Raw genomic sequence first — 27,821 nt, forward strand, 5'->3', positions numbered from 1 at the left:
GGGAGGAGAGCAGTCCACTTCAGCTGTGGAACACAAAGGAACAGACGTCCTGTTTCTGCCTGTAGGAGTGGGTTCATTCTCTGAACTGGGAGTTCCTCTGTCAGAGAGAGAAGCTGTACCTTTGGCTCCAAGCAGCTTCCGATAATGAGCGTCCATGTTGGCCCGAATGAGGAGCTGGGTTGAGTATTTACAAGAGGAACCTGTTTGATAAAAGACAAATACAAACTAGTTTTGACTGTAAGCTAGCAGTTAATAAAAGCCCATTGTTAATTATGGGTTGTTACGTTCACATACCCTGGTATTTTCACAGGACGATAAGCAAGGTTAAGGTTATAAAAATCCATGGGAATAAATCAAGCACCAATGCTATAAGTAATACATAACGGTTCACCCTGCTACATCAGAACTGTTGTAAAAGAACATTTATTGTGGGTAAGAGCAGCCTTCTATTCACCCCAGAGCAATTTGGCCATTTGACAGTTATTCTATCCATGGTCATTGGAGTCGGTTTCAAAGGCAGGGCAGCGGCGGCGACCTTCATGCATCTGTCCACTCTCTGGTGACCTATTGTGTTCTCACAGTGTGACCCTCACCAAAAAGCTTCTGGAAAAAGGGCTCCTGACAAAGTCTAAATCTTCTCTTTCTTTTTTTTTCTCTCTCTCTCTCTCTCTCTCTCTCTCTCTCTCTCTCTCTCTCTCTCTCTCTCTCTCTCTCTCTCTCTCTCTCTCTCTTTCTTCTCCCTCTTCACTCTCTCAGAGGAGTGGACAAAAGCATAGAAGAGAAAAAAAAAGAATTTGATGGAATTTCTTTCGTTTTTTTAAACAGGAAAGACCACTTTAGTTACCTAGCAACCACGATTGCCACTGGGTGGTGTTTTCTTTTTTTTCACGTCCTCCTCCTAATTTTTTGTTGCCTCACAGTTTAGTATTACCTCGTCTAACCTCAACATCATCACCACCCAGGCAGCTCTGTTTGAGGACATAGCAGGTACTTGTGTGGGAGAGGTCTCTCTCTCTCTCTCTCTCTCTCTCTCTCTCTCTCTCTCTCTCTCTCTCTCTCTCTCTCTCTCTCTCTCTCTCTGTGAGTGTGAAGATTCACTTGCAATGTGAATCTTCTTGCACCCAGACCCCATCCTCTCTTCCTCTCTTCCTCTCTCTCTCTCTCTCTCTCTCTCTCTCTCTCTCTCTCTCTCTCTCTCTCTCTCTCTCTCTCTCTCTCTCTCTCTCTCTCTCTCTCTCTCTCTCTCTAACCCTAACCACTCCTCTCTGTGTCTGTGCTCGGCGTGGGCTGCTGGTTGGGTGTCACACGGGGCAGGGCGAGCGTGAGGGTTCGGCGGAACATATGCACCACAGGAGATGAGCAGACTGCAATTACTCGCGTCAACACCGCAAACATCAAATGACCCACTTACTGTACAGGCAAGATGGGACTGTTATTTCCTGAGAGAGAGTGAGAGAGAGAGAGAGAGAGAGAGAGAGAGAGAGAGAGAGAGAGAGAGAGAGAGAGAGAGAGAGAGAGAGAGAGAGAGAGAGAGAGAGAGAGAGAGAGAGAGAGAGAGAGAGAGAGAGAGAGAGAGAGAGATGTAGAGCAGGGTATCCTGACACAGTCACTGAGTCACAGATTTGGCAAGACTGAGAACGGTGATTGGTGCTCTGATGTTGGCCCAAACTGAATTTGACTTTGGCTGCTTCTTACAGGCCAAAATGATGCTCCAGCCATAGCGTTTGACACCGCGAAGCACTTCATTTCACATAATCCGCATCCTCTCAATCTCTGATTGGCGAGAACAATGTTTCGGGACAGAAATGGACACCCAACCAGGGCATCTCTATTCACAACAAAGGAAGCTTCACAGCTCCAGCCCCTCCAATTGATCCACGGCGTCAAACGTCAACTATATAACCTGTTCTCTTCCCTTGCTATGACAGTAAACGTGAAGTAAACTTTCTTGACGGCTCCAACTGTGTATTGGGAACAGCAGTGTTTACCATAGAGATGTTGGGCGCAGCACGTCAATAAGACTGATATTTCAGCCAGACTGTTTTGCTCTGGACTCGGCGGGGAGCGTCTGGGGGGCAGTCAGCTGGGCATCTGGCTGCTCAAGCCCTTCTGCAGAAAAACTATGTTTGTTTTTCTTCATATTCACACTTAAGGAGACATCAATCAGATGTGTAACACCAACTCTGTCTAAACCGACGGTGTTTCAACAAAGCAGAAGTGGTGTGCAGAGCTACTGCCGTGTCATGGAAATACCGAAAGTAAGACGATGAAAAAAAGGTCAAGTGATTAAAATGATGTTTAATGAGCAAGGAGGTTTCTCCAAGTCATGGCTTTTGCTCATTAAGAGAATGATGAGGTATCATGCTGCATTAGGCGTCATGTCTGAGGCATGTGGTGGGGAGGATTACTACGGAACTGAGACAACACTCATCGAATCATCTGGAACAGTGTTTCACAGCAAGTGTGTCGTCATGCAAATGTCATGCACTCTATTGATGCTAATGGTATGCACAGTAAACATCTAATCTCTGCACATTGCAAGCACCCACGCAAACTGCTATTCCTCAAACACACGCACACATATTGGTGATGAGGCGCAATGACTAGAACACACTTGCCACTTGCGCCAGAAAAAAACGATGTTACCTTGGTAACACTGGCACTAACAGATGACTGGTGGAACGATTTGATAAATTGGCTTATAGCAGGTAAGCAGATGTGATGAATTAACACCTAACCCATCAGTCTCTGTGCACTGCCCAACTGATCCCAAAGAGATTATTCATGTCACGCTCTGCATGGCAACATCGTTGATATCTATTCCGTCACGAGACCAGAACTCACCTGGAGGTTCAGTAGATACTGCTTAGCTAACCAGTACATTGAGTCTATGTAAAAGACTACAGTGGGTCTGTGTGTGTGTGTTTGTGTCAATGATGTGCTTGCTACGCGAGCGTTGAGGCACTGTCAGATCTAACGCCTCCATACAAATGGGTACATCTAACAGATGTGTGAAACAATGACTGTTTGATGTCAGCAGTGATATAACAGTGGGCTATAAACGTTTGACCCCCCATTGCCCAATCCAGAAATGAGGAACTGTTTGTACATGCAGAACAAAAGTCGTCCGCCACATTGAATGCAGCACTAGTGGGCCTCACGAATGTGCAAAATCAAACAAACACATGAGTTCATGTTGCAGGAGCAACTACAGTGACCCTTTGTGGCAGTGTACGCGCAGCCACATAGATGGGCTCTCGTGCGCAGGACAGGATACCGTTGTCCCTTTCTTGTTCAAGTTGACTTTGGACAACAAGTACCTCAGAACATCAAGGCAGCGCTAAGGTAAGTGCTTGTGAGTAAGTGCTTGTGACAACAGATAAGAAGACAAACACAGTAGCGGAGGGTAGGCTTACGATGTACACGTCCAGCCATTTCTCATTTGAACACAAAGGACCAAAACACATTAGCGTATACCTCGCTTCAGATAGAGAGCTTAACGATGCCACTTTGTGTAGAAGTGTGGTCCGTGTGGGAAGAAAATTAGAAACAACCATTAGGTCACACTTACCTCTCTGACAGATCTTCTCCATCCCCTCCCTTGCAAGGGAAGGTAGAAATGCTCGAACTCCCAGGCCAGATAATGAAAGTATCCGACCCTAAGTGTTGATTTCAGCACTATGAAAACAATACACTACAAAGAAAGCACCGACTATTGTCTGTATGCTTATTGGCTGCAGACGTGCTTCTCCTCAAACAAAGGAACACTCTGGAGGAACACCAGGCTGGAGCTTTCTCAACTCTGTTGTGACTGTGTCCGCCAATGGATACGCTGTTTTGTGTGAGTTAGTAACCATGGACTACAATGTTCCTAAGGGAAATGTATCAGCACAAACAACTGGGCATTGTGGGTGTATGAGTTATAAATGAGTCTCGGTTAAAGAACAAAGTTAATCAATTTGCAGAGACTTTGGGTGATTTATAGTTTCAACAGTAGGCTGCTGGTAGTTTACTGGTAGATCTTCAGGCATCCAATTTCAAAGAAACATTCAATAGTGCAGCCTTGCAGAAACTCTAGCAAAAGTTTTCACTTTTACATATTCAATGCATATTTCACAAGAACATGCAAAGTATGTGCCTCCTTGCAGGTTTAATTCTTAAGCTGTAGTCAGGGCAACCAGGTTTGTGGGGGTTGGATCTGAGAGCTCAATACCCCAATTCAGACTGTTATCGATTTATCTGTCATTGGCCCTGACAGCTGTTTGTGAAGAACTGATCTGGAGGGAGAGGGAGTGAAAAAATACACTCGCTTCTCATTTAAAAACCTCTCAGCTAGACCTTGCCCAGACACACCATCCCTGCTGGCCTATCTGCCTGTCTATCAGCACGCCTGCCTGCCTATGTACCTGCCTGTCTGTCTGCCTGTGTGCTTGCTTGCCTGCCTGTGTGCCTGCCTGCCTGTCTGTGTGCCTGCCTGCCTGCGTGCCTGCCTGTCTGTGTGCATGCCTGCCTGCCTGCCTGCCTGTGTGCCTGCCTGCCTGTGTGCCTGCCTGCCTGTGTGCCTGCCTGCCTGCCTGTGTGCCTGCCTGCCTGCCTGCGTGCCTGCCAGTCTGCCTGCCTGTGTGCCTGCCTGTCTTCTTCCGTGTCCCTGTCTGCTTGCGTGTATTTGTAGATCAGGGGTGTAATTATCAATTCAACAGCTGAACCTGGCTGCGTTTGTGCTTAACACAAGAATGCCATTTAATTCAACCCCGAGGAGATTAAGAAAAGCTGCATCAAACTGTTAAATTGAGGGGTAGGGAGACACACTGGTGGAGGTTTGGTGTTTTCAAACTGAGAAAAAGACTGTCATCTTCCTGATTTTATGAATGGATGTTGTAAGGCTTCGCCACGGGGAACACGATCACTTGGGATATCTTGCGTCCTGATGGACGAGGCTGTGCGGGGGGTCCGTTAATCACCTCCCCTCTGACACGCGGGCCCCCGGGGCACACTTCCTCTCAGTCCGAATGACAGGAAATGACAGGAACGTCGCTCCACCGTGAACTTTGGAACAGCAAACAGGAAGAGATGGAAAGTGCCGAGTCATGAGCCGAGACAAATGCATACAAACATGTACCCTCCTTTCTCAAGATTTCATTTCTTCACCTTGAGTACCTTCCCAGCCGAGGGAAGGGGTCATGACAAGCCAGGTTGCAGATGGTCGATGGTTTTCTGTCAGAATTGAAGGAGCCCGTATCACCCCAATGCTGGCACAAGGGGGCAGGAACACAGATTGTCACACGCACATGAGAATGCTCTGATGCTAGTAACCCCCACACACACACACTTGAAAACGAGCACAATTACAGACACACACATCTTTCCAACAATCTAGTGAAAATTCCTGTCCTGCTCTGTAAAAACGGTCCATATTTTCAAATCGTGCCCTTTCATTTCTTATATGGTGACCCATGAATGAGCTGCTTTAAAACTGGTATGGTGACTGGTATGGTGACAAAAAAATACTTTCAGTTTGTTAAACTACAAGTGCTCGAATTAAATCAAACAATAGCCAGAATACATACAGAAAACATTCAGGATCGTTTTTTGTTCTAACCTTTGCTCTAAGGGAGGCATCACGTTCAACAACTGAGAAGAGATCCAGGCTACTGGCATGAACTTCACCTTCTTTCCCGTCCACATCCCTCCACACGTATCTGCTGTTCACAGCTTGGTGCCGTGCAGAGTGTGTGTGCTGGTGTGTGGGACAGAGAGAGTCAGCTCTGTCTGCGATACCCATGTCAGCAATAACATTAACCTCCATCAAAATTCATTTGTCACTGGTCTCACAGTGACAAGGAGTAGCCTATTATAGGATATGACACCATGGATTAATCTCATTGGCAGATAGTACAATGTAATTACTATAAGACCACCATGACACTTTCACTTTGTAAGATTTCAATTTACAAAGTCTTGCATTAGGAAATGCACCTGCATGACAATGTTTGGTTAGTGCGCATATTAATCTGTGTCAGAGGATTTTTTAAAGTCTTGATGCCTTCTTGATGCCTGCTTGATGCTTAATGAAATCCACCCTGTCTCTTTCCAGCACATTAAAATTGCTTTTGCATTCATACTGTACACCTCAAAGCAGAGTGTGTGTGGATGTATTGCTCGTGTTGGTTGTGAAGGATAGATGTGTGTCCAGCATATGTAGGCCTACAGTATGTGTGCACAGTGCACAAATGCAAAAAGGTTGTTCTTTTTCAGCTTTAGTACACAATTATTGATTTTCGCCGTTTCAGTCAGTTGAGCACAAGATAAAAGACTCGGCCAACTGTGAAGCTAGAATTATTCTTTTTTAACCAAGCTCTCCTTCAAAACCTTCACTGCAACACCCATAACCAACATCAAACACACAACTGGCCTTAAACTGGGACATTAATTAGGTTAACGAAGGGGGCCGACATCATTCATCGGAATCATTGGTTCCAGATGGATGGTTATTGCATGTAAACTTGCCACTACCAATCTTGCATGTGTCAGCTCGCCAAGTAAAGCACGTAACAGAGTAACACACCAGCTAGGATTAATTATTAGCTAAAACAGATGACTATTCGATTTATGTTATCGTCAAATCGATACAGATTCAATTCCATGCAACCTCCTTGTAGGCCTGTCAAGTCCAGGTAAACTTCAGTCAGTACATTTTTGTCTACCTGGATAACTACGCTTTTAGGCGACATTTTAATAGATTACTATGGTAATATCACTTGTGAATGCAACTGTCGACGCGCAATAATCACATTACAGCTAAGATAACCGACTCGGCATGTTTCCTACCACAAGTGTGGTCCTAAACGGTCAGCAATCCTTGTAAGTTTCGCGAGCACACACAACTGTGTTTAACCTTATGGGATGTCGCTAATGACATACGGCAGGGTGCCAAAAGCAGCTCAAGCTCAAAGCTGAGTCATTACATTGATAGCGGAGTGTCACTCAGTGAAGTTTTTGTATCCTACTTACTGAGAGTTGTGAGAGAAAACAATAAACTTCTTTCCACTGCAGTCATTTTGAAAACCATCAACTATGCATCTAAAATCCCTTTTGACACTGAAGCTTGCAACAACCCAAATTGAAGCAGGCAAGCCCGGAAGTATATATTTTTTAAGTTCTCTTAAGAACTCCCAAACTAACTTGTGTCACAAATGCACTCAAAAAACACTTCAGCTCAACATCAGATCCGTAGAATCATGAAAACGTGATAGGTTTGGAACCCATGAAAAGCAATGGAAATATGAGAATCATAGTCCTTCTTTGTACACAACAAAGCCAATTGACTTTCAAGACAGCCTACAATTGATTGGTAAGTTTATGATTCGCTTGATTCTCATCCCCAGTGTGAGTGGTCCCATTTTAATATCTCTATATATCTCTAAATACCTCTATATATCTCTATATATCTCTTTATATCTCTTTATATCTCTATAGCTAGCATAGCCTATGGTGCTCTTCGTGTAAGCTCTGTCAACTTCGTGCAGCAGGAGGGCAATTATCAAGAGACCGGACTGATTTATAATTAGCCCTCCAATGTGACTGAAGCTAGACTACTTAACGGAGAGATGGGGTATTAAATGGACCCTTTACTCTTAGCCAGCTGATGCTGTAGAACAATTCTACTTAAAACCTTCAAGAGGTCTATGGCTGTCCCTGTAAAAGACCATTCAGAGAAGCTGAATGGTCTTTAAAGGGTCAAAGGGTTTTTCATGGTCTATCATTTCAGAGCCACTCAGAACATGTAAGGTCAGGCTCAACCACACCAAACAGGATCACATTGAAACTTTAGTGACAATCAAGGCACTAAGTGCATTGTTTTGCCAACCAATCAGAAACAAAATGAAGATGACTGCTGCCAGCCAATCTAGGATGAATTACAGACAACAGTCAGGACAATCTCACACAGTCATGCCGACTCTTTTACTCCAAAGAAAAAATGGGAACCTAGCATGAAATACATGACCAAATAATAATGCAATGGCTGATCTGCAGATTGGGATTTACATTTACATTTATTCATTTAGCAGACGCTTTTATCCAAAGCGACTTCCAAGAGAGAGCTTTACAAAGTGCATAGGTCACTGATCATAACAACGAGATAGCCACAAAACATTGCGAGTAGCCAAAACATGAAGCACACATTGTGAACAACCAAAATAAGTGCCAAAGGGAAGAACCATAAGAGCATGTAGTTAAACAAGTTACAATTAAACAACATGAGCTGCTATAAGTGCAAGTGTACCTGTGGAAAAAAAGCAAGCAACAATAATAAAACAATACATCACAGCGAGTACAAAAATTTAAGTCAGTTACCACTAACCACAAGAGCAACAAGTCTCTAAGCAAGAGTCATTGTGATCCTTGAGGAAACTAACATCGGGTCAAGCGAACCATTCCTAAGTACCGTTGTACTCCCAGAACAAGTGCGTCTTGAGCCTTTTATTAATATAAGCGCATAAGAAATCCCAGATTTCTCCCACATCAAGCCTCTCAAAAGACTCACAGTGCTAAGCGTCATCAAGCACATACAAACAGCATACATTGTAGCAGTCTGGCTAGCCATAGGAGGGCTTATCAGAATAGGACCAAACCAGTCTTAGAAAATAAAAAAATTCTGGATTCAATGGAAGCTGATTACATTACTGTAAGTGCTACATTCCAAGTCTGTTCGTTTGAAATATGACCTCTGCACACATGACTGGAGGGGAGGAATCACAGTTGGCCCAGATTGATGTTGAGGATGGTGAGAAAATGGAAGTGACCCAGCATACTCTCATCTGTTTGCATTGGAGCAAGGATAGCATATAGGCTCCATCATCTAGACCTACATTCAAAATAACAACCTGGATCGAATGCATCGACATGGGTCCCGTACTGAAGTCATCACCCACCCACCCTCCAGAGTTCCAGCAACAAAGGGATGCAAGATGAGAGTTTCCCATAGTATAACCCTCAAATACTCCGTCAAACTGATGGAGTCTCACTGGATAAAAGGGGGGGTGGGGGGGGTGTGGAAAAACAACTGTGTCCGTTGTGCTGTCTTTCATGAGAGTGAAATCAAGAGAAAGAGATAGATGTACAGTAGCAATAATGTCGGTCCCTCTACCTGCCGACGTTATAGGACAGAGACCAGGGCATATGCTGTGGGCAGAATTGAACAGAGGCTAAATATGTGGCCGAGTGTGCAGGGGATGAAGTGAGCTGGTGCTGACATCTGTTTTTCCTCTAACAAATGTTTCAAAAAGAAAGAAACTGAGAAAAAAAAGAACTGTGCGAGAACCACATGTCTCAGCATTTAATGTATGTGTGTGTGTGTGTGTGTGTGTGTGTGTGTGTGTGTGTGTGTGCGTGTGTGTGTGTGTGTGTGTGTGTGTGTGTGTATGTGTATGTGAACTGAGGGTGATGAAGTTGCAATGTGCAGACTTAATGAGTGAATCACATACCAGCTTAGCTCTGTGTTTAGGCATGCAGCCAGATAGTTAGTCCTCATATTTAAATTGTAGATTCCTATATGTTTAATGTTTGCACCTTCCTGCCAAAGCAAATTCCTTGTCTGTGCAAACTTTCATGGCGAATAAAACCCATTCTGATTCTGATTCTTCTGATTCTAAACATAGTTTTCTGAAGTCAATAAGGTGTACCAGCCTGCCAAATTTCAATCAATATTACACACACATACTCACAGGCACGCACACACATCCATAGGTGAACATTGACTGAAAATGTAATTGGTTTATTCAGGAACACACAGTTTAATGCTCTTATTGGACCAACCAACCTCAAGGGTGTGGAGCAGTGTTTGGCCACTTGACAGAATACTTACTTCAGGAATTCTACCTTACACACAATGGTGCATGAATAATCTGAGATACTTAGAGACAGAGAGACATTTCTTTTTTACCCATCCGAAGAGAACGGTAATTTATCGACAGCCACGGCAGGTAAGAGAGAAAAAACGAATACGAGTGACGAACAGTGGTGTTGGTTTTGATTGGAGGGTGGAGCAACCGGTTCTCTATTTTAACACTGGGATTGAAAAAGCGAGGACATGTACGAAATCGAAAATGTTAAGTGTGCATGTCCCTAATGAAATACGCTTGCGTGGTTGCCAGAACCACTGTGCTAAATGTAGACTATCCTATTGAACGGCCACTTTTGTAGCTCATCAGAAAAGAACATCCTATGTTCTCCTGTCTTAATTCACAGTGTGCGCGCTCCTCATCTTCGGCACATCCCATCGTGCGTCGGTCCGGACACGCAAACCTCTATCTTTTGGACGCACAGACTTTCACAAGAACCTATCCGTACAATCCCGATGGGCACAATCTTTCGAAACGGGATGGCTTTCTTGGAAGCGACTTGTTTTCTTCCTCCCTCCCATTGCAGTCTTCACGCACACTTGGAAGGGAACGTAGTGTTCTGAAAAGATATAATTGTGGTTTGGGCACCGTACATGTAAAAGAGAGGGGAGTTTGGAGTTGAAAAGTAAACCGACCAGACACCATGCGGAGAAGAGCGAAGTCCGTTGGAGCGCGTATAGGGGGGAAGAACATTAAAACAAACCATTTCTAAAATGATGTTCAAAAAGCTCTGTGGATGAGGAACAACACAGAATATGGTAGAGAATAAGAGAGTAAGTGCGTAACCCCATTCTAAAAATACAAACGCATGATAAATGGTCCAGGTTACTACACTAGTGGGCTGGGGTTCGTATAGCAAACCATTCTATGTGACACAGTCACGGCTGCTGTCTACTGTGTAATGTGCGTTTCTGAGTGGGAGAATACGAAACGATGCTGAAAAGGTTTGACAATATTCAGAGAACGATTTCTAAATGCTTTGGATGAGAAGACTACGCAAAGGTATGGTATAAGGATGTTTTAGCTGTCAGTGTTGTCTTATTATGTTCAGCTATAAGACGAATTGTGAGTGAGATATTGTGTGAATATACATGATGTGATAAAAGTCTGTGATCGTAGACATGTTCATTTCAAACTAGTGTTTCCAAGTTAGTGGATCAAATCAAAGTCCGTTGATAGTGGTATCTTTTTACGCACATCTTGACACCTGACGTGTTGTTAAGTACGTCTTGTTCTTGTCAGTCTGAAGATGCTTCAGATTTAGATGCAGTTTTCCTGGCGTGTGCTGCTTTGCAAACGAAGGATCGGATGTCTCTGATATCTGATTAAAAGCGCAATGGCTTTGTCAATAATATCAGACCTACTTTTGATGGACGATAATGCTAGTGACAGAATAATCCCTTCTTCTCTTGAAAGGACTGTGGTCTGTTTAACATATACCCAGTATGTTGTTAAGGCCATGTCTAGTTGCTGTTTGGTGATGTATTGTATATTTGGATGTGTTTTCAGTTTGTCCACTATCTGTGGCTAGGGTCTAAACTAATTTAGTATGTATGAATGTTATTATACAAGCATTGATTATCGGTTATAAATGACCAAAAAATGTTGTTTGCTAAAAACAAGTTGGTTTTAGTGAGTTTGCACCTACTGGCAACCTGTGGTTGTCTTATGGAGTTCATAAATCATTCATTACTAATATAAATGCAAAAATTGCAATGATTTCTTAGGTCTGCAATCTGCAGCTCATATCATGTATAGCCACTCTCCATCCTTATGCATAATTGCATGCAAACCAACTGACCCCATATACATAGTAAAGCATTGACCTCTTGAGACATTATTATTGATATTCTTTGCGACATCCGGTGGCTGAGAGAGGCTGTAAAAGTGATTAACTATCCAAGGGCTTGTAACGGCCCCGATCACCATCAACCTGTCTGCCTTCACAGTGGCCGCGCCTGATCTTCTGGACCCAAAGTCTGCAGCCCACTTCTCCAAGCCCCGCCTGTCCTTCTCTACGAAGCCAGTGGGGCTGAATTTCCAAGAGGACGAGTACGACACGCGGACCACCGTCATGAGATGGAAGACGGTGTCGGCCATCTTCTTTATGGTGGTGCTGTACCTCATCATCGGGGCCCTGGTGTTCCGGGCCCTGGAGCAGCCCCACGAGAGCTCTCAGAAACTGGCCATCCTGGCCGAGAAACTGGACTTCCTGTCCGTCCACGTCTGTGTCAACTCCTCCGAACTTGAGGACCTGGTTAAGGTGAGGTTGAAAACCCCGTGCATGGGTTTTGTCACTCTAGTCATCATGGGACCGTTTCAATCAGGAAACGAGAAACCTCTTCAGTAATGAATCTCTGTTGACATGTCGGTGAGTTATTTCCATCTCTTCTCCTGGACATCTAGCGTTCAGTTGGTTTCGACTCCAAACCCAGTTGCAACAACCATATTTTATGTTGTCAACCAGTGAATTATTGGTGTGCTGGACGAGGGTTCAAATGAAAAGCGACAGGATGATATATGTTATAGGACTTCTTGGAGGACAAAGCATTATCTGAGACAGGGCATTGTTACTGGACAGCTCCCCTCCATTTTTTTTTTCCTCAACCCCAGTTGTAGCTAACCTGTTAGAAATTCTATTCAGGTGCTTTCAGTTGGAGCTGAAGTCAATAGTTTCAGGGCGGTAGCTTTACAGGTACAGGATTGGAGAGCGCTGATCTGACTTACACAGAGGGTCCAACTTGAGAACCCTGAGGAACCAGGAGGAGCACAGAGATGACAAACCTCGAGACTTACCCTTCCAGATGAAGACTTCAGAGCAACAGCATGTGCATATTACAACACAGTCAAAGGGAAGGGCTGGGTGGAGCTTTTGTCACAATGTGTGCATAAAGGTCATAACAATATCAAAATATCATACAGTCAGTTTTTCTTCCAGTGAAGCTAGGCTTAATCTATCTACTGTGAAGAATGCTCAAATCTTCCCAGCAGATTTAGCCCTCTCCAACCAGAGCCATGACCCTTTTACTGTAGCACTATTGATTTAAATTGATGATGGTTGATCTTCTCTCTATATTGACAAAACCTAGTCAAGATTGGTTTCAAGCAAATCCCTTTAGGGTGGCCAATGAGCTGATGTAAGCACTTTAATATAATCACTTACTCTGAAGTGGCCATATGGAAGGATATTAGTCAAAATGGAGCAGAGTACTCCATGTTTCTCTCTAGATGGTTTGTATTTATAGTTCTAATTGCCGCACAATGTTCACAAAAGCTTTTCTGGAACCAAAGCCAAACAGTCCCCTTTTTCAGATGAAGGACTTCACACTAATGCTTTGTGGCTAGCTGTGTCATGCTAGCCTCCATTAGCAGCCATTAGTCAGCTGCTGCCACCAGACCAGCAGGCCGGGCCCTGAGAGTAGTTAGCCTCAGCTGGTCGCTAGCTGCTACTGCACAGCTCTCTTAGATGATTTATTGATACACAGTACACACAGATACACACACACTTACAGACACACATGCAAACACTTCTGGACACACACACACACACACACACTTAGTCACGCTCAAACCTCTCTCTCTTTCTCTCTCTCTCCCTTTGTCCGTTTCTCATTCACACACACTAAGACTCACACATCTTTATGTCTCTTCCCGTCGTCAGCCCTGAGCTTCGCTCCGGCAGACAACTGAACAGAGACGCCTTGTCGGAGAGAGCAATTAAAAGAGAGCGTGATGTTGAAAGGCCAGTTGCAGGGGGAGCAGAGACTCTAGCTCGGGTCGGCACAGAGGCACGTTTGCGAACCGCCAACTGAAAAATACCCCTGCAAGAGCTTCTTATTATCCCCATGTCATCACTCTGCACGGTCAGAATGCTCCTTGGCGAGAGCCAAAACTGTGCGTTAATATGGCAGCTTTGGCAGGGAGGCTGAGGGAGAGATAGAGCCGGGCAGATCTGAGCGAAAACAGAATGTGATTACGGGAGGGAGGACGCGGACTGGAGGGCGTGGGCTATTCCAAACCCTCACCTCCGGTCCGTTTGTTCGGAAGCGCAGAGGAAATGGGATGATGAAAAGCTCTAAGGTGGTGATTGGCTTGTGTGTGACTGTGAGTGATTTCTTTTTTTCCCCTCTCTGTCAATCTCTGTCTCTCTCTGCCGCTTTCTCTCTCTCACACACACACACATGCTGAGGCGCAGTTATTCTCCGAACATGCCTGTAACATGCATATTGTAGATTCATGACTTATCCCCGACCACTGAGACATATGTCACATGCTAACCCCCCCCCCCCACACACACACACACACACACACTCTGACCTCCCTTCTGACCTCAATTATGTCGCTTCAGCACCTTTACCCTCCCCCCTCCCTCACCGCGGCTAACATTCCCGGCGTTGCACACAGGTTAGGGGCGGGCTGCCTCTCCCTCTTCGCTGGGTGTGAATAATCAAAGTGGACAGCGCTCTGACTTTGCAACGACCCCCCCCTACTTTGCTCTGAGACTGCTGGCGTAGCGCTGGACGCGGTCTCCTGCCATACACCGTGGCTGTCTGGCGGAGTGTGTTGGGTGCATGGCCTTGGTATGCGTTGAGTGTGCAGGTTCCGAACCCCATGCTGCTCCTGCTGCTGTTAGAATGGTTTAGACAGTGGGAGATATTAACCCAGGAAACTCCTGTGGACTTGGCTGTTATGTCACATTCCCTCAAATGCACTTTGTAGATACAATCAGGCGTGCCACTTATGTTAATATAATGTGATTAAGAGCTGACTGATTGTTACTTTGCTTACTTTGGAACAGCTAGGAGGTTTATTTCCTGTTCCTCTTATTGTCGACGAAGCATAGTCGCACAGCAAATCCCCAGATGTATCCGTTCTGTTTACCGTTTAGCTTATCCTGTGCTCTTCCGCTGTATTTTAACTCTGCAGGTCTGGTGTCCACAGAGAGGAACAGATACACCACTACAACCTTCTGTCCCACCTCCGATTTGGACCGAACCAACCTGCAGACCCATGATACATCTATTTCCTTCCAGTTTGCACACCCCAGCCTGGTGTGAGCAAAGCATTTTCATCCAATTAGTTGTGGCCGGGCTGACATCTGCAGTAGGCTGCAGCTCCAATCCCCCAGAGGTTCTGGTTACTGGGGGGTTTGTCACAGATTATATATATTTTTTTAAACAGCCGTGGGTTTGAAACTGACCCTAATGGAGCCCAGTTTAACTTGGAGGAGTATCACATTTTCCACTCAGTGGGTGTTGGTTGGTGAAAGCCAGAAGGCTGGTACGGTAGTTGTGATCAGTGCTGTTTCGCTGCTTAGATCAAAAGCCTTTGCTTTAAAAGCCATAGCCTACATGCTGAGAAGGTGGGCATACCGTACAGTATGTACCTTTTATTCAATCGACACTCGACAAATCCTGTGTATTCATGGACTGAATGTGTGTGTCCTCGTGCGTGAGAGAAAGAGTCTTTGAATGTTGCCCTCCTCTTCTCCCGGAGCACGTGTGGGTACGGGCGTTTGTGGAGATGACTTTGGTCTCCGCGGGGATAAATAAGGCCAGCGTTCTGTGTGAGCACACGCTCTAGTCTGTTCCCCCTGGAGACGGGCGGGATCTGAGAGAGCAGTCACGCTCAGCGAGAGCCGGGACTCTACAGTCTCATCTAGTGGACTAGAAACACACACACACTTACAGGATGCACAGGTACACACGGCGACAGTGGACAAACCAATATAGCTACACATGCACAAGGACTGACAAAAACAAATGAGGTCGAAGGAGAAATCTGATACAAACACGCTGATTTACAAACATGCCAAATGATAGTGTCTCTACAACACACACACACACACAAACGCACAAAATGTCCAAACTACTGCCACAGCACACGCAAACATCCAATCACAGACACACACACACAGTCAATCCGAGTGGAAAGCCAGCCAACCACCTGGGCCGTGCTAATGGGCTGAAAATAAGCACCTGCTGTGTTCTCATCGCAACTCACCACATTTAGCTCCCCTCGACAGCCTAACACGATTCATCCCTTCAGAAGTGGCTGGAGGAGAATCCACAAACCTTTCTGTTACGCGGTCACACGCCTTAACTTGTGTTTAGGGCTTTGCAGGAGGCACTTGTTCAAGATGACGCCAGGACCAACAAGTGTGATACTGAGTGTTCTGGTTGGTTGTTGTATGGCTAATTGCTTACATGGAGCCTAAGCAGCCGCCGGGCCCTGAATGAAAGCTGATGCCCCAGTCATGTGAGGGCGAGGGCCCATCCATCAGGCAGATTCAACCCCTAAACTGGAGTAGAAATGAATCTGCAGGAACCATCTCTATATTCTCTATATCTCTATATATACCATCTCATATTCAATCGGCCATTCCGGAACTGATTTGATATTCATTTTATTTATGAACATTGAATAGAAAGCAGTTTGCTGCAGCTCTGTGTGGGTCTGTCTGTGTGTGTGTGTGTGTGTGTGTGTGTGTGTGTGTGCGTGTGCGTGTGTGTGTGCGTGTGCGTGTGTGTGTGTGTGTGTGTGTAGGGAGGAACAACACAACTGTAATGCGTGATTGTTTTCTTCCTCAGCAAGTCGTGTCTGCGATCAGGGCTGGCGTGAACCCATCAGGAAACTACTCCAATCAGACGAGCTTGTGGGACCTTAGCTCCTCCTTCTTTTTTGCTGGAACAGTCATCACCACCATTGGTAAGACCAATTGACAATCAAAAGGATAGCAACACAACTCAACATAATGCATTTGTTTACCAGTAATAGTATGAACCAAACATGAGCAGGGTGATTAACTGTAGCATAAGCCTTATCAGTTCTGCCGCCTTTTGTTCGTTATCAATAATCTCCATGAACCCTGTCAGCTGCAGCTGAAAACGCTTAGTTGCCAGTCCGAGAGAACACACACACGGAGAAGCACACATATGCACACAATTCTGTGGCTGGTTTGACAGCTCCTGGCCCTTGTCAGCAGCCCCTGTCAAACGAACGTGTGAGTTCAGTGTGTGACTGGGCTCAGCTCCAGAGCCCCCTCCGAGGCTCCTGTCTGTTCCCCAGCTCCACGCATGGGATGAGTGGAAGCAATATGGTAATTACTTAATTTAGCCCTCTGCTAGCCAAATCAACGTGTTTATCTAGTTTGCACTAATTTGCCCCTCGCTAAGAGAGAAATGGAACAGGCCGTTCCTCTGCTCTGTCCAGTGTTTCTTGTTCTTCTGGGATATGGTTTTAGACATGGCTCTTTTTCACTCCATTGTTGCTGTTTTCAGTGATGTTTCTTAGGGGGGGATTGCTGTCGGTTGGACTGCCTAACATCAGTTCTCTTTTAATGAATTCAACCTCATTTAATTGACTGAACATAACGTGTTTTGGATGTTGAGTAGCATTACCCAGTATGTATCTGTGAAAATGTTCCATTCTGCCTTTAAAACAGACCTAACGTCATAAGGATCACAGTTATTTCTCTGTTCTCTCTTAATCCTTCTGTGAAGCCTGGCAGTACATTGTTATATTAAACTTAACTCTAAAACTATGCTTAGTTCTGAAACACACGAACACTTTGGTGTGTATAAGTCACAACTTATCCAAGCAAAAGTGCAGTGGAAACTCCTCTTTGATAAAGGTTAGAGTGACTACTGTGAGTATGCAAATTATGTGACTGCTGATTAACTCAGAAATTAGAGATTCACACAATAGGCTGATTCAGCCTTGCGGGTTTTCTCTAACGGAGTCATGCAACAATGGAAGCCTGGGGTTTCTTTAACAAGAACAACATTCTTCATTCATCTCTGTCAAACCAATTAGAGAGCCCCTTTTGTGGGATTAATTGTCATAACATGCCTGCTATCTCCGTCTGTCTCTCTCTCTCCCTTTCTCAAATTCAATTTCAGATGGGTTTATACGCACCAAAACATGACAAAATACATGTCTGCCATTTCTCCTCTGGTTTGGATTGATTCAGTTTGAGGGGGCCACACATGAAACGTTAAGGTATTGTCTTACTGAGAGGTGTGTGTGTGGGGGGGGGAGGTTATGTCTGTCTTTCTGTCAGGGGGGGTTGGGGATGTGTAGCCAAGTGTAATTGAAGGTAGCTCTCCCTTTCCCCTCTCTGTGCATCCATCTCCAGGAAGTGCAGCTCTTCTGGGTGGGTTCCTTCCCTCCCCACTATCTCCATCATAAATCACAAGGAGGCTGCGTCCGCTCATCCGTACAGTGGGAGATAAAGTGTCTGTACAGTGTGAGCCCTTTACGATTTAACATTCGACCAGTTCTGCTGGCTCAAGTCATTTCAGAGGAGCGCTACCGATGGGGCAGTATCTTTTGGTGTAGTGCTAAGTATGTGGTTTCAAAGCATGAAACCGAGACTGTTCTCTGTTTCTCTACTGTAAAAGAGACTGTAGGTTTCTAGTTGCAAGTTGCCACTTCCGCTGAGTTTTAAGGTGCCCTAATTCAAGTTTAACGAGCTTGTGTACTCGGCGAAAGCTCAAGTAGGGCTTCGTCTTAAATGTTGCCTTTTGGATCCTCTGTTTTCTAGTGAATTAATTAGTGTGCAGAGTGCACAGTCTTTAAACTTTTATACTATGTAGCTGACAGTGAAGGGCAGGAATCCGGGCGGCATGCCCTGTGTGGCTTGTTATATAACCTAATGTATACTGTTCATGATAGAAGTCTACACAATTTGTACACCACCAGTGCTAAAAATCTCGGTGCAAATGTTTAGGAAATGTGTTTTCCGTCATTGCCTTTTTGAACGGAATCGTTTTATTTTGCAGTACTAAAAGGAAATGAGTAAGTGTTATAGGGGTTTGTGGTCGAAAGGGTCGGAGACATACTTCAGCTGTGGAGACGTCCACACACATCCGACGATCTCCGTCGCAGACGATCTCCATCGCCTTGCAGCCCTCTCTTTCACTGCACATGCACGCGCGACTGTGAATCCTCCCGCTGACCTCTGCTCTCGCCTCTGAGCTTTAGCTCATCAGACAGGCTCCTCTTCAAGTCCTTCTCCTCTTCCTCCTCATCGCCGTCGTATTTTCCCTCGCTCTCCCTCTGCGCCATTTCTTCTCCCGCTCGTCTCTTTCCCTCCGTCCCCTCAGTCGTTCTCTTTCTCTGTCGGGTTTTGTTTTCCTCTCCACCTTTGATCTCTCTCGTTCTTAGATTCTCTCAGTAATTTGTCTGTTTTTATTCCGCCACCATCCCACCCCCCCCCCCCCGCCCCCCCGCCCCCTCCTGCCTTGTATCCCTTGTCCTTCATCTCCTGTTTCTTCTCCATGGAATCGTCGTCTCACTGAAGCCAACACGGCCTTAATGTGGAAAGGACAGCCCCATAAATATCTCGCCCATCACACACGGGTGCCTTAGGGTTAGGGTTTCCAGGCTTTTCGACCGGAACCTCTCATCATGTCCACTTTTCGTCTAAATTACGTCCACTCAACTCCACTCCCCACCCTGAACACCCTCTCGTTCATCCCGTAGGAAGGTTCCCTGTCGGGGTAATGGCCCTGAGTTCTGGCCCAGGAAACTGACAAGCTGGTTGTTGTGTGTGGTCAAAGGGTGGATAAACTGGCTGTCTATTCCAGGGAGAAGAATCTGTTTGATGTGATGGATGTAGATCCTACCGTACTTGGTACTTGGTAGTTGCACAGACAGACTGAAGTGGGGCGGATGCAGAGTTTGTGAGAAAGACAACGAAATCCTAAAAGACACCCCAAATTAGCGAGAGACTGTTCTTTCCTCCTCACTGTGTGCACTGGGGGGTGTAAAGATGAATCCTGTATCCCGTTGACTCCTGATTGCCTGAGTGGGACAATTAGCGAGAATTGATTGGTTGGGTGTCTGACAGCTGGCCTTCTAGCAAAAGGTATAAGCAGGAAGCCATTGTAAGCCATGTCTGTCCCTAAGGTTCAGATGCTTATGTTAACCTTACATAACCTATTATGTAAGGTAGTGTTTGCTTGATTGTGTAAAGCGGGTGGTAGGTGGGTCTGGAATGAGCCATTTTGTGTCCTATCTATGCAATTTCCGATTGAAATGGGACTTTGATTGCTACACCATGTGCCTATTCTAACAGAATCTATTCATCAATCCTTCCATTATTTAACAGATTCAGGGCTAATGTTTCTTTTCTTTTCAAAAGAGGATGTTTTACAGTAATAGGTTTTTTAAATGAATCTGTTATGTAGCATATGGGGATTTTGAATGGAGAAAGTGAGAATGGTAAGCTGTATTCTTTTCCAGGTGTTTGCAGCATTGCTCCTCCATCTAGTGTGGAGGAGATGGTCAATTATAGATGCTGCTGTGTGCTAGAGTACTATGTGACTGTTCTTCTCATGCTGGTGTGAGGACGACCTTCCTCCCACTACCACGTACCAGCTCCTAACAAAGGGTTCTGGAGATTCTGACAAGCTTCAGCTATGCTGTGGTCTTCCAGATGTCACAACAGTTCTTGGAAATGCACGAATGATTTTCAGTTGATGCTATGCCGACGGTCTACTCTAAAGGCATTTGCATGCTGTAATTGCATCTAGTCATTTCTAAATAATACCGACATTGGGGAGGCCATATCCTACTTTTCCTTGACCGTTTAAAGCAGGGAAACAGACACACAGGCTGTGTCTACTACCGAGCACTTGTGCACTTCGAGCACTTACTTTCAGTGCTTAGGGCGCTTACACTGACACAACCAGCAGAATTCATGGCACTGAAAGTACGCGGATGGCGCACTGCAAACAGTCAAAAAATGCAGTGTACAACGATGGACACTACTCGCCCGAAACGGGAGCCATCTTGGCTACGTAGCGGAAGAGGAGGAGCACCTTTCGGCAGCTTTTCATTTCATTTCTAAAATAATGGCGGACGAAATGACTCGCGAGCAGATTTGAGTCTGTCACTTCCGCCTTAGGTTCGCGGGTGCCGCGAGCAGATTTGCGTCCGTCACTTCTGCCAAGTGGTTAACGTAAGTGTTCCATTTGAGACAGCACTAATCAGTGCATTGCAGTGTACTTCGTAAAGTATTCGGTAATAGACACACCCACAGTCTGTGCCTGTACACAGGAAACAGGAAGTGGGCCACGTTCGCCAGCCCTGTTTCACCATTACCAATCATCAGATGTGTGATACTAAACTAATTAAGATCCAATTAACTCCCTGCCCAATTGCCTCTCCCTTGATGTCTTCTGTGTGTCTCTCTCTCTCTCCCTCCCCATCCCCACGCCTCCCCAGGATTTGGGAACATCTCCCCCCACACTGAGGGGGGGCGCATCTTCTGCATCATCTACGCCCTCCTAGGGATCCCCCTGTTCGGCTTCCTGTTGGCTGGCGTGGGGGATCAGCTGGGAACCATATTCGGGAAGGGCATTGCCAAAGTGGAGAAGATGATTGTGGTGAGATTAATTGTGTGTATGTGTGTGGGGGGTGCACATGCATGAGCTATGTCAGGGTTCTCCAATTCCGGTCCTCGAGAACCGGTCCGGTCCTGCATGTTTTAGATGTGTCCCTGCTCCAGCACACCTGTTTCAAATGAATGGGTCGTTATCATGCTCTGTGGAAGCCGGGTAATGACCATTCATTTGAATCAGGTGTGCTGGAGCAGGGAAACATCTAAAACATGCAGGACAGCGGCCCTCGAGGACCGGAATTGGAGAGCCCTGAACTATGTGATGGTGTATAACACTCTGATATTTTCTTTAGGAATCTTCTGTTCCGACAGCTTGGTTTTAAAAAGTGACAACCATGGAAAGGCATCTCTAGGTCAACTTGCATAAAGGCCAGTTATACAACTCACTGTTATTAGCAGTACATTACATTTGTACACAAGGTACACAAGGTTAGCATTTCCTTTCCCACTTTCCTTTTAATATAAAATGTCCACAGACACTCTACAGTCTGCAGACACAATTTGACTGTAACCACTGTTGCAGAAACTGCAGTCCATTAGCTGGATGGTAGAAATAATAATAGTTGGTGGTAGTTTAATAATAGTTTTTAGGTTGCCATGTCAACCTTTAAAAGATTGGCTGTTCTTTTCAATGTATTGGTGCATAGCATGTTATTACATCCCAGTATGATGCAAACTCTCATACATTACTGGGGAGTGTGTCACTTGCAATTAAAATAGACTGTAACCCCCCCCTCCCACACACACACACACTTGCAATTGTAGCTTGAATGCACCACTGTTCACCCTGGACGTTCCCTATGAACTGGGCTCCGTGTCTAGACTGGCCAACCATTAATGTGCCCTCTCCTGCCCACCTAGCACCCTCCTGGCAACCTCAACTATTAAACACACCTACATCAAACACCAGCCCTCTCCTCCTGACTGGCATTACATCCTCATCCAAACAGTGATGGACTTAACTGTTGGTATAGTGCGGCACTGTCGTGTTCTTCTTATTGTGGAGCTCTTTTAGGATTGTGTTCCTTGTATGCTCTTTGAGACATGGTTGTAAACCAGGAGAGATAGCTATAGCTCAGTCGTAGAGCATTTGACCGCAGATCAAGAGCTTCCCCTGTGTGCCGCTTTGGATACAACAATTGAAATGAGGCTGAATGAACACATCACATAACATGTATAGTGAAAGCAAGTGAAGTGAACTAAATAGAACATTGTAATTTCATCTTAGAACGCAGTACCTGACAAAGAACCCTTCAGTATCTTCCAGTGGCAATTCTGGGGATCTAAGTAGTTCTGAATAAGCCATAACACATCTATGGGAAAGGGGAAAAACACATTTAGAGTAGTTTTACTGCGGTTTTTCTTTGAGAACAATCCAGTCAGAGGTTAGCCAAGGCAGTTCACTGAAACGATGGTTGTTAGCATTCTCTCAGGCACAGTGTTATATGAAATATAAATGATGGGTTGGCATTGTTCATGGAGTCTGTATTCCCTTCCTTATCCATATTTATTCTCAGGCTCTGCCTGGTTCACTGCCGCATACATTCTCTAGCTAGCTAGTTGAGTTAAGGTAACCCTTCCTGCCTGTGTGTTTGGTGAGGACAACATTACACACAATACAAACACACTGATCTAAGACTATCTGAACTAATGTCAACTTAACCTAATTGGACTTTGTTGGCAGTGTAGGCTGTACTTTGAAGGATATAGAACTTGTGACGGTGACTTATTAGAGCTGGCATGGTAGAGTACAGCCTGCTTCAGAGCTCTGCTCTCGGGGTGTTGAATGGACACCTGGCACTGTAGACTAATAACATCAGAGGTCTAGCTTAGAAGAACTCTCAGATTTCTGGGGATCCAGAATTGTTATCGAACAAGTTTATGTTGCAGGCTTTCACATCAACATTTAAGCTCACGTAATCAAAATGTGCCACAATGATGTGCCATATGCTAATCATTGCAACTGTCCCTGGATCCAATTAATCTTGATCCGTAGTTTTAGCATTTTGTATAATTTATTTTAATCATCTTGTTTGTGGTAGATGTTTAGATAAAAAAAATTGCAAAGCAGCTATAGAAATCAGCCACTAATGACTAACCTGTCTTATGTCAAGTCGAAATCAATATCCATCTGGAACCCAACAGATCACGTTAAAGTTGTTAAATGTTGCTCAGCATCTGTTGACAGGGCCTATTTCATGTGCATGAGCTGTATGACCGGCATGTATTACGACCATCGCATGACGTGTGACATAGAAGAGCACAGTTGGCTTGTTGTCTGTAAATATTCAAGTCATCGAGGCTTTAGCAGACTTGCCGTAGGAGACGTCTGATAACGCAAATTGATTTATCCTTTGAGAAAGGTCAACACGGGAAGTGACTCATCACAGCGTGATGTCACAGGAAGGGAAGCCCGTGTTTGGAAGTCTGATGGTTCACAGACAACACACTGTACGAGTGCATGAAAACGAAACATGAAACCTCGAAACGTCGGCGTTCGTCATCACAGCATACACACACATCCCTCCCTCCTCCTCCGTCTCGTTTGGTCTTTCAAAAGGGTTTACGCACTCGTCTATTCATTTTTGTCTTCATCTACCCTTCCTCCCCCCCCCCTCCCCCACAGAAGTGGAAGGTGAGCCAGACGAAGATCCGCGTGATCTCTACGGTGATCTTCATCCTGTTCGGTTGCCTCCTCTTTGTCACGCTTCCGGCGGTCATCTTTAAGCACATCGAGGGTTGGAGCACGCTGGAGTCCATCTATTTCGTGGTCATCACCCTGACCACTATCGGCTTCGGTGACTTTGTGGCCGGGGAAAAAGGTCTCGCCGTCTTATCTCGATTCTTTTTTTTTCTCTCTCTTTTGACTTTCTGTTACTTCTCTCTTCCCCTCCGTCTGTCACCTTCACTTGCTTTTCGTCTCTCTCTTTCCTTGTCACGGCGGATTGTTTTGTGATGAATCTGCCAATCTACTCGAGCATGCGCAAAACGATCAATACTTAGCGTTTGCCGGCCCGTCTCCTGTCCCCCGCCCCTCCTTTCTTTCCATCCACGTCTTTTCACATATCAGTCTCCTCCTGGCCCCATCCCTCCTCATGCCTGCTCTATTCCCCTGGCAGGATAAGGCTGTGTGAGTTGATATTTGCTGATATATTATTGGCCCTGGATGCAGGGCAGTATGTACCTTTATAACCTAGGGGGGGGGGGGGGGGGGGGGAATAATCTGGTCCAGGAGGGCGCTTCACCAATAAAATAGGTCTCTCAGATGTTACGGATAGGGAAGTCATGAGGGTATTACTGGTAAGCCCTTTGTTGTTCCAACTGAACATCCAACAATCCTGCTTTATTTACCATCCAACCTCTCTAACACTCTATCTGTAGGAGGTTCTGAGATTGAGTACCTGGACTACTACAAGCCTGTGGTCTGGTTCTACATCCTGGTGGGCCTGGCCTACTTTGCTGCCGTGCTCAGCATGATTGGAGACTGGTTCCGGGTCATCTCCAAGAAGACCAAGGAGGAGGTAGGGGATGGGCCATGAGACTCTGGTCTCATGGCTGGCTCCAGTGGTTCTGGTCAGAGCATAGTGCAGACTGAAAGTGGAGAATAGGCACGTGGTTGTATGAAATTCTCTTATTGCATGCCCAAGTGTTGGATGAGGGCTCGAGTATTATGCTGATAACAACAACCTGATAAATAACAGGTCTAAAAGCACTGCAGTACAGTGATATATACCCTGGAGAACCCCTTCAGATTGATGTTGTTGTCGTACCACCAGAGGCAGTTGCGAGGGATGTAATTTGGATTAAGTTCCTGCTATGGTTCACCCTCCTAAGCACTCACAGATGAATGTGTTTAGGGGTGTGTCTTTCTCCTGGTTTGTTACGATGGGAACCTGACAGGGCTATCGTGTTTATTAGTTCCACTTTAGTGGATGGAGGAGAATGAACCGAGGCCGTTAAGTGTCTGAACCACAAACACACACATAAACCCCCACATAAATCGTCATTCATTGTTTCTGAAATCTTGACAGCAGTATTATAAATGTGTTCAGACTATGCAGCGTGAATACCTGTGTAGGCATTATTAGGGGTGGGAGCAGGAGAATTCATAGACGCAGAGCTCCACAGAGAGAGACAATACTACGAAAGAGAAGAGAGAGAGAGAGAACAAGAGGAGAGGGAGAGAGAGAAGAAAGGAAAAGGTTTCAAGGAGCACATTTCCTTGATACTCACAAGACTTAGCTTCGAGGTCCCTGCGGTTCCTCACCGCATTGAGGCAGAAGGTATCATAGAATAACACCGCCCTGAATTCGCATGAGCCGTCCGGTACTAAAAGAAACCAAATAAAAAACTTTTTTGAGGAGAAGAAACAGAACCATTGTTTTGTCCACTAAGAGGCAGACCTTCATTCCACCCTTCCTCTCCCTTCGTCTCCCCAGGTAGGGGAGTTCCGGGCACACGCCGCCGAATGGACGGCCAACGTGTCGGCGGAGTTCAAGGAGACGCGCCGGCGCCTCAGCGTGGACGTCTACGACAAGTTCCAGCGGGCCGCCTCCATCAAACGCAAGCTGTCCTCGGAGCTGGGCCTGAACGTGACCCCGCGCCAGGACCCCATGGGGAGGAGGACCCTGTCGGTCAACCTGGGGGACGAGCGGGAGGCCTATCCCAACCTGACCCTCTGCCTCACTCCCGTGCCCGGGACGCTGGCCCGGAACGGCAGCATCTACCTGAACGGGCTCAGCCCGGATTACGCGGATCGAAGGGAGATAGAGATTGCCATCGAAGAGACCCCTAACTGAGGAGCAGGAGAAGGAGGAGGAGGAGGAGGAGGAGGAGGAGGAGGAACGAGAGACTGGAGAGAGAGCAAGGGGTAGAGGAAGGAGTTTGAGTGAGGCATACAGAAATGGACCTGGACATGTACAAGCTTACAAAGGCACACACACTTAGGTTTTCAGAAGGATATTTGTCTGATAGGCACACCCATACACATGTCCTTGGTTTTACTGATCAAGATTCTGGGATGAAAAACACACACTCTTGCACATTCACTAAGTGGCTGTGCTGAGAGCTGTGGGACTATTGATTATGTGAGTGTTGGGACACACACATACAATATGCACACACACATACGTGGATCAATCGGAAACTTGCAGCGCCTGGCTGTCACAGAATTACATGATCATCACAGAAAACACACACACACACACACACACAATGATGGTCTTCAGGGAAATCATGAGTTATAAACAACAGTCCCCCCTAACGTCAGACACAAACACCCTTATACTCAGACACTTATCAGTCAGGCTTTGGCTGTCACACACACACACACACACACACACACATACGGTGAACACTCTCACTGCCCCTTAAACACAGAAGAGAGAGGAGCCCTGAAGTCTGCATCAGATGATGAGGCTCTCTTCCGTCCAACACTGTATCATCCAAGATGAACACGTTTCTCAAGACTGTTTTACCCAGCAAGCGTTTTCTCCACAAGACGAGAGTCCCCTGAAATTCTAATACAAGGAACAATTATTTGATGTATTTTCAAGAATTTGTCTGTTTGGTTTCAGTTTACAATTTTCTACTGTACAAATCACATGTGTAGACGAACAAAGATTTACTTTGATGCCTTGTGGTGAACTTTTCCCACACTTTAAAAAGGTAGAATGTTTGGACAATTTGTTTCTTTGTTTTGTGAAGCAAGTACAGCTTTTTCACCCAAGGAATATTCCATGTGCCTTAAATAACACAATACTTGGAACCCTTTTTTTACGCTGACGGACATTGGACTCAGATTGGCTACGTCTGTCTCGTCTGACGTAACACTTGCTAAGATGTATACTTACACAGTAGGGACCTTTTAAAAACACGACACTCTATGAACACAAGACGAACGCGAGGTGATGGACACCATGAACTTTGACCTGGGATTTGAGGACAACGCGCTGAAAACAAGTACATCGGGATCGCTTTTCTAGAAATTGTGTCTCTCCCGTCCTCTGTGAGATGTGAGATGAGAAAATCTCAGTTGTTTGGGTTTCTGTACATGTTTGACCAGGGCCTCAAAACTTCATCCCTCACACCACCACCAGTTCTAGTTTGAACCACACTGGTTGAAAACCGATTTGCTAATTCCGCACTTTATTCTCCAAGAGTTTAACAGGCATAAAGGCAAACTAGAGTTATCCTCGTGGTGTATATATTCACAGCTCCAAAGCTTAGATGAGCCAGATACCTATATCTGGAGTAATACTGAACCCACATCATCAGAACCACTGTGAATGAGTGGAGCTTTGCTTCAGGCTGTGCACAGCATTTACGTCACAGGGAAATGAAGAAATGATTTTGATGAATGCTTCCCTATGGGTGGCTTTGTGTGGCGGGGGGGGGGGGGGGGAGTGGATTAGGGAAGTAGCTCAGTTGCCTGAAGGCTCAGACTCACTCCTCTGTCACAGGAAATCTATCATGGCAGATCTCAGATATTCTCTAGGAAATATGGACAATTT

The 27,821-nt window shown here is 45.5% G+C and overlaps 1 protein-coding gene and 1 long non-coding RNA gene across 3 annotated transcripts; one reads left to right on the top strand and one right to left on the bottom strand.

Moving 5' to 3' along the window:
• LOC134024519 (uncharacterized) lies at positions 1-3,717 on the bottom strand. Its single transcript, XR_009930892.1, has 3 exons — positions 3,572-3,717; positions 120-200; positions 1-23 (listed from the first exon to the last, which is right to left on the bottom strand). It is a non-coding gene; the product is annotated as an uncharacterized LOC134024519 (long non-coding RNA).
• Positions 3,718-10,133: 6,416 nt separating this feature from the next.
• On the top strand, positions 10,134-27,664 carry LOC134025455 (potassium channel subfamily K member 2-like). 2 transcript variants are annotated; one of them, XM_062468494.1, is made up of 7 exons: positions 10,134-10,675; positions 11,852-12,165; positions 16,493-16,610; positions 21,135-21,295; positions 23,936-24,131; positions 24,691-24,830; positions 25,749-27,664. In XM_062468494.1, coding segments are annotated over exons 1-7 (1,290 nt in total). In that variant the 5' UTR covers positions 10,134-10,674; the 3' UTR covers positions 26,109-27,664. The 2 variants fall into 2 exon arrangements, with proteins under 2 accessions (XP_062324478.1, XP_062324477.1); XM_062468493.1 differs by lacking the exon at positions 10,134-10,675 and adding an exon at positions 10,715-10,904.
• Positions 27,665-27,821: the final 157 nt, after the last annotated feature.

This window comes from Osmerus eperlanus, chromosome 8 (genome assembly GCF_963692335.1).
Source record: "Osmerus eperlanus chromosome 8, fOsmEpe2.1, whole genome shotgun sequence".
Taxonomy (NCBI): Eukaryota; Metazoa; Chordata; class Actinopteri; order Osmeriformes; family Osmeridae; genus Osmerus; species Osmerus eperlanus.

Coding starts and splice junctions, on each gene's coding strand:
- LOC134025455 (XM_062468493.1), top strand. CDS start 10,877: ATGCTTTGGATGAGAAGACTACGCAAAG. Junction 21,296..23,935: donor AAGTGGAGAAGATGATTGTG/GTGAGATTAATT, acceptor CCTCCCCCACAG/AAGTGGAAGGTGAGCCAGAC. Junction 24,132..24,690: donor CTTTGTGGCCGGGGAAAAAG/GTCTCGCCGTCT, acceptor CTCTATCTGTAG/GAGGTTCTGAGATTGAGTAC.